Source organism: Delphinus delphis, chromosome 2, assembly GCF_949987515.2.
Source record: "Delphinus delphis chromosome 2, mDelDel1.2, whole genome shotgun sequence".
In the NCBI taxonomy this organism is placed as follows: Eukaryota; Metazoa; Chordata; class Mammalia; order Artiodactyla; family Delphinidae; genus Delphinus; species Delphinus delphis.
Genome location: NC_082684.1, coordinates 138,623,346 through 138,636,315, shown reverse-complemented (window position 1 = coordinate 138,636,315; position 12,970 = coordinate 138,623,346). Strand labels below are relative to the sequence as shown.

General features: G+C 37.4%; 1 protein-coding gene across 2 annotated transcripts in view; it reads right to left on the bottom strand.

Moving 5' to 3' along the window:
- Positions 1-12,970, bottom strand: part of CSNK1G1 (casein kinase 1 gamma 1) — a 149,354-nt gene that overhangs the window by 61,897 nt on the left and 74,487 nt on the right. For both annotated transcript variants that reach the window (XM_060005791.1, XM_060005790.1), the window contains exons 3-4: positions 9,463-9,503; positions 3,588-3,657 (exon numbers count right to left, since the gene is read on the bottom strand). In XM_060005791.1, coding sequence (XP_059861774.1) covers positions 3,588-3,657; positions 9,463-9,503 — 111 coding nt within the window. The remainder of the gene's footprint in view (positions 1-3,587; positions 3,658-9,462; positions 9,504-12,970) is intronic.

Here is a 12,970-nt window from a genome sequence, read left to right as displayed (position 1 = left end):
TTCTTTCTATAATTTTTATTCTGGAATCCTTTGGAATAAACTTAATCTATCATTTAATAGGTCTTTAAACATTTGAAAATCACCATTGTATCATATGCGGAGTAAATGGCAGAACATAAGAAGGAAAAGTTTTGAGTTATATACTCAGGTATATCAATAGGAGAAATGCTTTCTTCAAATAAAAACAAGCTACAAGTCTGACAGCGCTAAATGCATGCCTAAATTATGGTCTACAAAGCTGACAGGATATTATACAATGATTAGAAACGTGTATCTAATGCAGCATCAAGACAAATGTTACAATGTTCAGTGAATGAAGACATGCAATTGCATGTGAACTGAGATTAACTATGAAATATGTCTGCATATGAAAAAGAGAAATATTCAAATAAAATGTGGCTGAGTTAGGGTGATAAGGACATGGACCACCATCTCCTTTCAAAATATCCTTTAATATTTCATAATTTGGTTTCTACAATAAATGAAAAAAGGAAAAAATGACAGCTTTTAGGAAGACCAATATCCTCATTCTCAGTTTCAAGACTCTCAAGGCCCTCTTTCTTCCCTGATTATCTTAGAGATAACCTTCACAGTAAATAATCAGGTCTTGAAATTCTTGATGGCAAAGTTACAATCAGCAAAGAAAGCTTGAAGTGTGACTGTCCACTAGAGAACACGACGGTATAGAAGGGAAGAAGTTAGAGATCAAACAAGTTAAAGAAGGGACAATCAGGAAGAGCTCCACCTTAAACCATGTTCACAATCATCCAGTACTACCATTTTTGTTCTATCTACCCATGAGTAGAGAACTGGTATGAATTTCCAGATCATACAGTCAGGGCAATGTAGGGCTCAAAAAGCAAGGTAATGAATAAGACTTTTGTACTTAAGGAAAAAATGGTCAAATTATTCTCAAGCCAACACAGAAGTTCTTATTCTAGGAATTTAAAGTCTCAAGCTATACCAGTGTCCTTTAAATTCATAATCACTCATTTCTCCCCCCAAATTTCATCCATTTATTTCTTAAGTACTGATTAATTCCTTGAACAAATCTAAGTCACAATGGGCTTTTTTTTTCTTTTTAAGTATTGCTTGTCATGATATCCAAATATCGTGCAAATCTTCGGCCTGTGCTGAATAATGACAGACGAAGCATCAATGAGTAAAAACAACGATTGCATAATTTTGGTTTGTGTGCTTTCAGCGTGAAAGGCTGTTTATTTACAGTGCCACAGCATCACCTTGGTTCTGAAGAGAAGGGCATATGTGCTCTAGCTGCTCATACATTAACTACTGAGGAGTAACATTGGCAGCTGGGAACTTCACTCTAGAAAAATAGGAAGAGAAATGCTTGTGCCTGTAACTTAGGAAGAAGCTCTAGCGTTCATGCTCACATTTATAGGGAGACATGGTGAAATCTTGTCTACTTTGTCAACTGATCTACTTTCAAAAGAAATTTCCTGGCCTCTCGCCTTCTGAGATGGCCCACGCTCTGTGGAGTGTGTTTCTCCCAGGGCCGTTCTCACCTTTTGAGACGGACCACATTCTGTCTACGGAATGTGTATCTCTCTAAATAAATCCACTTTTTACCTATCATAAATAAATAATTTCCCCTTTTCAGCCATCCTCAGGGGAATATCTTTCTTAATAACTTGGCAAAAATCTAAAACGCATGCTTATCAAATCTTCCTAAGTTCCTTCTGTCACCAGAATTCTTCCCAGCTTCCTATTATGTGAAAGAACTATGTAGGGCCCTGAGATACATTTGAGACACCAGGGTGAAGAAGGCACAAGCCTGTTCTTAAGGAGCTTATAGTAGTCTTATGGAAGGGGCAGGGTGGATATGCGGTTATAATTAAAAAACAGTCAATGTGTAATCATCACTAACAGAATTAGGATTGAAAAGCATCCGAATACTTAGTAATAATGGGATAAAATAAGATGACACTTAGGAGGTTCTGGTGATCAAAATCAATTATATAACCAGAAAAATTCAGAAAGCCTTGGTTGATGGCAGCTTATGTAAAAAAGACATAAAGGTTTCAACTGAGTAGAACTCCACAAATGCATAAAAGTCAACTACGTAAAATGGCTGTTAAAATAGCTAACCTAGGGGCTTCCCTGGTGGTGCATTGGTTGAGGGTCCGCCTGCTGATGCAGGGGACATGGGTTCGTGCCCCGGTCCGGGAGGATCCCACATGCCACGGAGCGGCTGGGCCCATGAGCCATGGCCGCTGAGCCTGTGCGTCCGGAGCCTGTGCTCCACAACGGGAGAGGCCACAACAGTGAGAGGCCCGTGTACCGCAAAAAAAAAAAAAATAGCTAACCTAAATTAATAGAACTATTGTGTCCAGATCAAGGAAGATAATAATCCCACTGCCTCCAAATCCAGAGTTACTGGAGCTGTTTTATGAGGCTCATTTAAGAGGGACATCACAAAACCAGGAGAGTGTGTGTGTGTGTACATTCATGCTTCCTAGTGGAGCAATGACAGTGAAGTACCTGTTAATCACATAACACAAAAAACTGAAGGAACTGAAGACACGCAGCTTAAAAGAAGACTTGCACGTGCGCAGTGGAGGGGCAGCATATAACAGCTGAGATGAATGCATTTGAGCTGTCTGCAAGAACTCATGTTAGGTTCAATGAAAGACAAACGCTCATCCTGGCCTCCCTAGGTTATGACTATGGCTGATTATTGCCATGGTCAGGGTATAAGATGACTTGAATAACACCCAGTGGCTCTTATATAATTGTATATATTTTAGGAAGTGAAACTCAAATTCCTTCAACAGTACCTTCAATAATGGTACTTGAAATAGAAACTATGTTTCAGTCATTCACAAAGAACTGTCACATTGAAGAAGCATAAAGCAGAGGAATGTCTATTAATGTCAAACAATTAAACTAGCACTGGAGGATTTCATCTTCTGTAATAGGAATCCTATGGGTTCAACCTCCTTAGAGTTGGTAACATTTGTTCAGTCAATATATTTTTCTGCAAGCCAGTAAAATATTTCAGAAATTTGACCTTTTTGGTAAAAAAACAGGAATGTTTTTAAAAATTATAAACTTAATTTTTTAAAAATCCTCAGAGGTCATAGGTTATTACAATCATATAGATAGGTCTTCTAAATTAATGAGAACAATAGATAAAGTGACAGTGTTAAGGTATTTCAGAAGATATATTTTAGTAGTATGTCTTTAAAATGGATATATAGTCTCAATGTGGTAAAAACAGCTTGAAAATTACCAACACCTCCTCCTTTCTTTCTGTATACACAAAGGAATGAAAAGAGAATGAATAAACTACCAAAAAGCAAAAACCATTCCATGTGTATTTCAGGTGAATGAAAGCATTCACAGGTTGGTCTGTGGGCAGGCATGGTAGCATAGACCCCCAATCAACTCAACTGCCCTTCTAGATGCCAGAGAGTAAGTAGCTTTTTAGCTGACTATGTGTATTTACCTATCCAGCAAGTAGGGGAGATACATGGTCTGGCAAAAAAGGTAGACAAGAAAATTTACATATGTTAGGGCTTCCAGCTAAGCTATATGCTGAATAAATGGAGGAAACATTGACTTACCTGCACTGCCGAGCTGTTTATAAAACCTGTACTCTAAATGAAGCTGTGGAGCACGTGATTTTATTGGTTCCTGAAACCCAAGAAGAGAAATTGTGATCAGATTTAGACAGTTTTTTCATTCCTAGGTTTTCAGAGTAAACCAGGGCTAAGACCACTTAATATTTTAGAGATGATATTCATATATAATAGCATTTTCTTACCACAATTTCTCTTTGAAAGCATATCTAGGGGAAGATGAAGCTGAATTATATACAATCCCTGCCATGGATGTTTAAATAAAAATACTCTGTATGAGACATCACTCAAGGATAGCTCTCTCACCATGAAGTATTCTTCTGAAATATATTCTCCTAGGAAACCAGGTGCCAAATCTTTTAATTAAATACCAGCAAGTAGGGCTTCCCTGGTGGCGCAGTGGTTGAGAGTCCGCCTGCCGATGCAGGGGACACGGGTTCGTGCCCCGGTCCGGGAAGATCCCACATGGCGTGGAGCGGCTGGGCCCGTAAGCCATGACCACTGAGCCTGCGCGTCCGGAGTCTGTTGCTCCACGACAGGAGAGGCCACAGCAGTGAGAGGCCTGCGTACGGCAAAAAAAAAAAAAAAAAAAAAAAAAAAAAAATACCAGCAAGTATTTCCTTCTTGTTTTATTATGAATTTTGGGTAGTAAATGGTTTTATTATTTATAGAAAAATGATATATGCTCAGGAAAAAAATTTCATATACACAAAAATTAGAAAGAAAGTAAAAATAACCTGAGATTCTATCATTTAAAAAAAGCACTATTAACATTTTGGTGAATGTTCTTCCAAATATTGATTTATACATATATTTATATATAATATAGACTCAAAAATGTATTTTAAATAAATGAGAGCATACTATATTTGGTGTTCTATGTCTTTAAATTCAACATGTGATGATGACATCATTTCATAACAGTAAGTTAAACTATATATTAGTGTGTGTGTGTGTGTGTGTGTGTGTGTGCATGTGTGTACATACACACAAACCTTAACTTTTGGACATTTGAACTGTTTTCAGTTTTCAGTATTATGAATAAAGCTGTAGGAACAGTGTTATGTATATTTATTTTTACACTTTAGAGAATTAAAGACGGTAAATGCAACTAAGATATGTAACTTGTAACTTTAATTAATACAGTGTTCAAGTTTTTAAAAATAGAGTTTTCTAAAGAGCCCAAAGATAAAGCAGCCATACTACCACACTTTGCTCTATACCAAACTTCAAGAATTGGCTGGCTAATCATTCTGAATTGACAGTATATCAGGCAACCAGTTCACAAGAAAATCAAACATTACCCTGAAAGATACATCTGTATATTCATTAGGATGGCTAATATCAAAAACACAGAAAATAGCAAGTGTTGGTAAGGATGTGGAGAAATTGGAACCCTTGTGCACTGCTGGTGGGAATGTAAAACGGTGCAGCTACTGTGGAAAACAGTACAGCAATTTCTCAAAAAATTAAATATAGAAGTACCACATGATCCAGCAGTTCCACTTCTGGATATACACCTAAAAGAACTGAAAACTCAGACTCAAAATGATATTTGTAGACCCATGTTTGTTGCAATATAATTCGCAATAGTCAAAAGGTGGAAGCGACCCAAGTATCTATAAACAAATGGATGGATAAATAAAATGTGGTTACATTTTGTTCCATATGTGTGATGGCATATTATTTAGCCATAAAAAGGAAGGACACTCTGACACATGCTACAAAATGTATGAACCTCGGGGATGGTATGTTGAGTGAAATAAGCCAGACGCAAAAGGACAAACACTACATGATTCTACTTGTATTAGGTATCTAGAATAGTGAAATTCATAGACAGAAAGTTGAATGGTGGTTGCCAGGAGCTGGGGGGAGAGGGGAATGCTGCTGGTGTTTAATGAGTACAGCATTTTAGTTGAGGAAGGTGAAAAAAAAGTTCTAGAGATGGATGATAGTGATGGGGGCACACCAATGTGAATGTACTTAATGCCACTGAACTGTACAACTAAAAATGGTTAAAATGGTAAATTCGAGAATCAATTCCTTATCAGATATATGATTTTCAAATATTTTCTCCCATTCCATGGGTTATCTTTTCACTCTGTTCAGAGTCCTCTGATGCACAAAAGTTTTTGATAAAGTCCAACCTATCTATCTTTTCTTACTTGTGCTTTTTTGTGTTATATCCAAGAAATCACTGCCAAATCTAACCTTATGAAGCTTTCCCCCTAAGTTTTCTTCTAAGATATTTATAGTTTGGCTCTTATGTTTAGGCCTTTGACCCATTTTGAGTTAATTTTTGTGTATGATGTAAAGGGTCTCACTTCACTGCATGTGGATCTCCAGTTTTCCCAACAACATTTGTTGGAAAAAACTGTCCTCTCCCCATTGAATGGTTATTTGTCCTATTTTTAATATAGGCTCAAAGGAAGGAGAGTTCCACAGCTTCCCTTATTAATTCATGCTGGTGTTTAACAAGTTTCATGGTTTAGAAGGTCTTTATATGTAACTGCAATCTCCACTTACTGAAAGTTTAGCCTATTTCTCTTATATCCTCAATAACAAAGACAAAACAGCTCCCGAATAACCTGTGAATACTATAACAGCTATCTTCAAATAACAAAGCTATTCAGTCATTTCTTAAACTTCCTTTATTCAGGCAAAGTAATTTAAATTTTTTTAACCTTTCCTCACTGGTCCTACTTTTTAGTTATTTGATCACCCCTGAAAGCTCTTCCTGAACCCACTTGAAGTTTTCTGCATTTTTCTTAAAATATAGAATCCATAAATCACAGAATTCAGAACTTTCCTTGAAGTTATCTAGTCTACACCTTTGCTTCTAGGAAGGTTTTATCTAAATCAATTCAGGTACGCTAGAATACTTCAAAGCCCTAAGGAGCTCTATGAAAGAACTCATACCCTTCTCTGATTGCAAAATCAGCAAGCATCAGAGTTGGCCTTCAAGTTTCTCAAGATTCTTGTATTCCAAAAAAATGTATTGAAGACTATACTGTAGAGTCACTTCCTTATTCATTTATCTCTTCAGTTATAGAGTCTCCATTCAGGTTTTAGATCTTCTAATACATCACCATCAAAGCAGCCAATTTCAGAATCATTAATAATTCACAAGAAACCAAAAGAGACAGTGATGACAAATTGATATGAAACCAGAGGTTGATCTAAACACTAGAAAGAGGAGTGTTCTTTCTGGAGAAACAGTCTTGAATTCGAACAAACCACAACAGTCAATGAATTTTAAAAAACACAGATCCTTCTTCAAACCTAATACCTTCAAACTTCATACTGGAAACATTAATAGGAAATATTCAATCTGATCTTGGGTAAATAAGTTAACAGATTAAAAAAAGCAATATCTCTTTAGAGTTATAGGGCTAAAAGTGGGTGTACATACACATCACATATATTCAGACATGAGGGGCTTTTTATCACAGACAGAAGGACTTACATCCTTCAGCCAACCCCTTCAGCACGTAGTCGTAGCCTGCTCAACCAACTGGAGCTTCAAGTGCTCTTCTGAAAGCACTATGAATAAAGGACACTGCAAACAATCTATAAGATTGTAAAAGGCAGTAGGATTAGCAGCATGGAGAGAAAACTCTTTAAACAACTGTTAGAAAACCTCTGTTAAAAAGAACCCCAGAAACCTCAGTGATAGGGGTAAAGGAGGGGTTCATCACACTAGTTTGTTTACACTGTATCTGATTTTTAAAAAAAAGTTCCTAGAAATCCAAGAAACAAGAGCCCACAATGAAGATCCAAACAAAGTAGAACTGAAACACTACCAGCCCCGGCTTCCTTGTATTTCTGTGCCAGATGCTGATTACATTTCCATAGAGGGCTGGCTATTTGCCAGAATCATGGTTATTCTGGAACACACACGCCTGCCTGAAATCCTAAACGGACAGCAGACGGCTACCTTGTAGGACTGTAATGCTTAAGGCAAATTTTGCTGTTACGGTGAAAAGAGCTCAATTACTGCCATCATATCTCCCACAGAGAATACAGCCCCACAGCAAGAGAGGAGGCCCATAGACAAGATTGTCATCCTCTAAAAAGCCTTTATTTAAGGTTTATTTGAAAGAGAAATGAGGTACTGAGGCACACCATACTAGATGACATGAAGTCTATCTACCTTTAACTCTTGGCCATACAAAGAATAAAACTTTAATAAAATGTAAGTGAAATGCAATAGTCAGTCATGTCAATAATGTTATGCAACCTTATCTAAACAGGTCAACTAGTATGAACCTGGAAAGAGGAATCTAGATAGAATGAGTTGCCCCTAACAGAAAGCCTCAGAAGAAGTCTTGATAAATAAGGGGACAATAACAAATATACAGTATTGAGGCAACATTTTAAAGTGTTTTAGGGGCTGCTTCTCCCTATTACTAGTCCCAAAGAATCAAAATTATTCCAACTTGGGGTTTCCCTGGTGGCCCAGTGGTTGGGAGTCTGCCTGCCGATGCGGGGGATGCGGGTTCGTGCCCCGGTCCGGGAGGATCCTGCGTGCTGCGGAGTGGCTGGGCCCGTGAGCCATGGCCGCTAGGCCTGTGCGTCTGGAGCCTGTGCTCCGCAGTGGGAGAGGCTGCAGCGGTGGGAGGCCCACGTACCGCAAAAAAAAAAAAAAAAAAAAAAAATTATTCCAACTTAACAAAACAATAAAACAGAAAAAGTAAAAAAGAGATGAACTAGATAACACTTTCACAGAATAATCAAATTCCCATAAATACAAATATACAGTTAATTCCTTGACATTCAAGCTGAGAAAAATATTTGGTCTGCATTGTTACATGCATTGTCTCTCTTCCTGCTCCAATTTCTCCAACAAAAGTTCCAAGTCAACAAACAAAACACTTGGTTCCCAAGGAGCTACCTGCTCTAAGACCTGCTCCCTGTCCACCTCTTTGTAGAGAAACTAATCTGATGCCTGTCAGTTCTTCACAGGACAACACTAACTCCTCCACAGACAAGCTTAATGAGAGGAAAGGACCGACCACAGAGCAGGTGTGGATGTGGTAGGGGCAATTCATTAGAAAAGAACAGCAATTACCACAAGATACTTCCTTCAACTATTAACGCCTCTGCCTTCCAACTAATAAAGCCCAAAACTACCTTCAGATCCTGGGAAATGTACTAGGATTTATTAGGAGGACAATATTTATACAGTTTCATAGAAACTAGTTATATAAAGCATTTCATATGGCTAGAAATGGTTTTTCATCAACCTTACATATAAGATAAAGAACTGTTTCTTCTAAAACTATTAATCCTTAAAAATAACAGAATTATTCTTCTTTAACAGGATGTTATTTTCAATGACTAGGTTAGTTATTCATAAGATTAGCAATGACAAAACCAACTGAACTCTTTGCTTCAAATCTGACCACGTAATGTCTTTTTCACGTTTGACAGCTTTTTAAGGCAATGATTAGATGATCACATTCAGAAGTATATTAATAAATACCTTACATTTTTAAAATGGATAAGTCATATTCAAGAATAAGAAAATTATAAAAAAAAAATAGCACTGTGAAAGGTACAAAGTTTACAGCAGTTACTAGGGTTTTTTTTTTTCCTTCCAGCTATGTTTTATAAACTTTTTTTGATTTATCATTGCTAACACTATAGTTAGCATCCTCTAACTATATAGTGTTTTACAGTATACAGTGATTCATCACTGTAACACTATATATATTTGAAGGAAATGACTATGTGGGATCATATGCAAGGAAAAATAACATTAGTATTTTTGTGAATGGTTACATTTATTTCCTGTAAAAAGATATGTGAAGGGTGAGAGCACTAAGACATAATTACCACAAATACAGATTCTACTCACCAGTTTGATAGCTACATATTCATTGGTGTAGAGATTTTTACCTAGGGGAAAAGCAGAATGTATATGTTTTAGTGACATTTATTCTGGGAAATGCAAAGCAAAATCTTAGCTTACAGGGTCATGAGAAAGGTCACATTCCCAATGCTGTTCACATATATGAAACATGATTTGTAAGTGAAAAGCCAAACAGAGATAATGAGACCCAGCAAGACAAGAACAAAAACAGCTTGAGAATTTGAAAATTTAAGCTAGACATGAGAATCTTTTATTTTAAAGAAAACAAATCTCGGGGACTTCCCTGGTGGTCCAGTAGTTAAGACTCCACGCTCCCAATGCAGGGAGCCAGGGTTCCATCCCTGGTCAGAGAACTTGATCCTGCATGCATACCTCAGCTAAGAAGTCTGCATGCCACAATTAAGAGTCCACATGTGGCAACAAAGATCCCGCATGCCACAACTAAGACCTGGCGCAGCCAAATAAATAAATAAATATTTTTTTAAAAAATGAAAGAAAACAAATCTCTTTGTCTGTCACACACACATTTTGTTATTTAATATTTCCCAACTATTGAGCTATGAGGCAACCCAAGAAGAAGAAATGCCAGAATTACAAAGATAGAGAGATTTTAACTCTTGGCACAAAAAACACAAACCCTCATTTTTCTAACTCACTGACTAGTAAGGTTTTCTTATTTTTTGTCATGGTATTTAGTATCAACTTTAGTTGGCATAAAGGACAGTGTGAAATAAAACCAATTATTGGCCTACTCCTTTTGGAAAACTCATCTACTGTCTCTAAGTAGATGATTCTCAAAGCTGTTTTGACTCTTCACCAGAACTCAAGCTCTACATCTTCACCTATATGCAGAAACAGCTCTCCTTCCAGACAACACTTAACTCAAAGTTCTTCCTGCAGTTGTAACCTTTTTCCTCTCAACTTCTCTACTTACAGAAATGGAATCAATATTCTTCTGTACTAGACATCTAGAGTCAGAACTTGGGGTGAGTATAAGAGCAACGATCAGTTAGTGAGCCCACAGTACATGCTCGGTACTTAGCTACCTTTACCTCTTCAACTCCATTAGTCCTTGAAGGCTAATTTTAACTCCTTGTGAGTGCTTAGTATAGCCCATATAGCTCAGCCACTGCACTGGACTTCACATTGCTTCTTATATATTTGTCCTATCTTATTCAGCTGGACTATAAATATCTTGAGAGTAGCGATTTTATTTAATGGATCTATCAATGCCCTATGGTGCTTAAGACCATGTTCTGCACATCTCAGACACTCAAAACCTTGACTGCTTAAAAGTTGTAAGTACGTATAGTATGACTACTTTTTAAATAATACATGTAGGTAAAGGTTATATATACACATAAACGTACATATATATATATATGTACATAGCTGAATATATATGCATGGAAAAGGATAGATAAAGATGTATTAAGGTATTAAGATGACTGTTTCTGGGCTTCCCTGGTGGTGCAGTGGTTGAGAGTCTGCCTGCCGATGCAGGGGACACGGGTTCGTGTCCCAGTCCGGGAAGATCCCACATGCCGCGGAGCGGCTGGGCCCGTGAGCCATGGCCGCTGGGCCTGCGCGTCCGGAGCCTGTGCTCCGCAACGGGAGACGCCACAACAGTGAGAGGCCCGTGTTCCGCCAAAAAAAAAAAGAAAGATGACTGTTTCTAATTTTCATATAATATAGGTTATTTTGATAATGAACAAAAAACAAACCCTGCATTTTGGGAACAAAAGGCTGCTTGTAATATTGATTATTTTTAACAAGCTCTAGACAATAAATGGCCATTATACTTTTAATACAGTTAAAATTACACCATTATACTTTTAATACTGTTATCAGTTTTCCCAGTACTTTTATGTGGAGAATAGTACACTAACTTAGGAATAACTTTTGTCTGCAAACAACATTAATAGGATTCACAGGTTGCCAGACAAACACCTAAGACATTGTAAGATGAATAACTTCTTTTTTAAAGGAGCAAAAGTAGAAAATAGCCATTTTTCCCTCTCTGTATTAATTGTATTAAGTTCTAAAAGTTAATTTGTGTTTCTGATTAATGTTCCCACCAAAATCATTTTAAAAAATATATTTGATGAAATTGTGAAAAGGATACCAACAACCGGGAGAGGACGAGATGAGGTAGTAACAGCCAGCTCCCAGGCAGATTAAAACTCCAGCTTGGCCACAGACTTCTTCCATGCGAGATAGGATGCTGCATGAAAATTTTTCAGGAAAGCCCTTCCCGGCACTGTATAAGCACAGTTATTGTGATCTAAAACTTATTTTAGCAAAGGGTTGACCCTAAAAACTCATTACTGCTTAGAGGAAAATGGTCAAGTTTAAAACTGTAGATGTGTTTGGGGAGGGGGATGTCTTTCCGAATTGGACACTCCCCCCCAGTTTTAGCAGTAAGAATTACTGGGGCGTAGGGAAGTAGGGGCACCGAAATTCACCCCTTACTCATTTAGAGTACAATATGACTTCACTGTTAAAGAATTAAATTAATTTTTGAAGTATATGCTTAAAGTAACAGATCTTTAATTCAAATAGATTACAACTTTTAAAGTGAATTGAGATGGTGGTATCAGTGTAAGCCTAGTAATCAATCTGGATTCTGATCTGTGAGCAAGAAAAGAGAGAAGGCAATCACAGGAGTCTCACAAAGGATGTACTTTCCTTTCTTTCTCCCACCACCTCCCCACAAGGTGTGAAAAAATGAGTAGAATTTTAACAGTTGAAGAAGGGAGAAAAACACATCTCAGGGAGAAGAAACTGTATGAGCAAAACAATAAAAATGAGAAAACAGATGGTTTAGGAAGAGAATGGGCGATGGTCTTGGGGTAGATGGACCATAAGTTGCACCATGAAGATCAGGAAGGAGTAGGGATGGGCAAGGAGTGGTTAGGGCAGCAAAAGAAACTAGAAAAGTAAGGTGAGTCCACATTAGGAAAGTCCTCAATGCCATCTTAAAACTTAAAATGAAAGGTTTCTGAGTAGGGTAGTGACACGATCAGATCTCTGATTTAGAATAACTATACCTCCTTTGTAAAGAGGTATAAAAGATTAACCAGAAAAACAAGACACCAGAGGTAAGGGAAAGTATTTGAGTATTTAATACCCCTCATATGCAAATATCAGACACCTAAGATGAGCAACACTCACTTCTCACCCTTCAGAGACTGTATTCTAGATCCTCACACAAGACCCTGCACATGGTGCCTCAGAGTTTGATAAATAAATCATATAAAGTGATAAGTGTTAAAAAAAAAAAAAGAAATATGAACAAGACAGTAGATGACTTAGATGAGGGAGGGTAAAGCATTTGGGCACAAATGGCACTTGAGGTGAGCCTCTGAGGACGAACAGGAGAGGATAAAGAGCATTTCTTATAAAAATACTAATTTGAACATTGAGGTGGAGAAATGATAGAAAATGCAGAGAATGTGATAAAGTATGAGTGGACCAATATGAAAGGAGCACA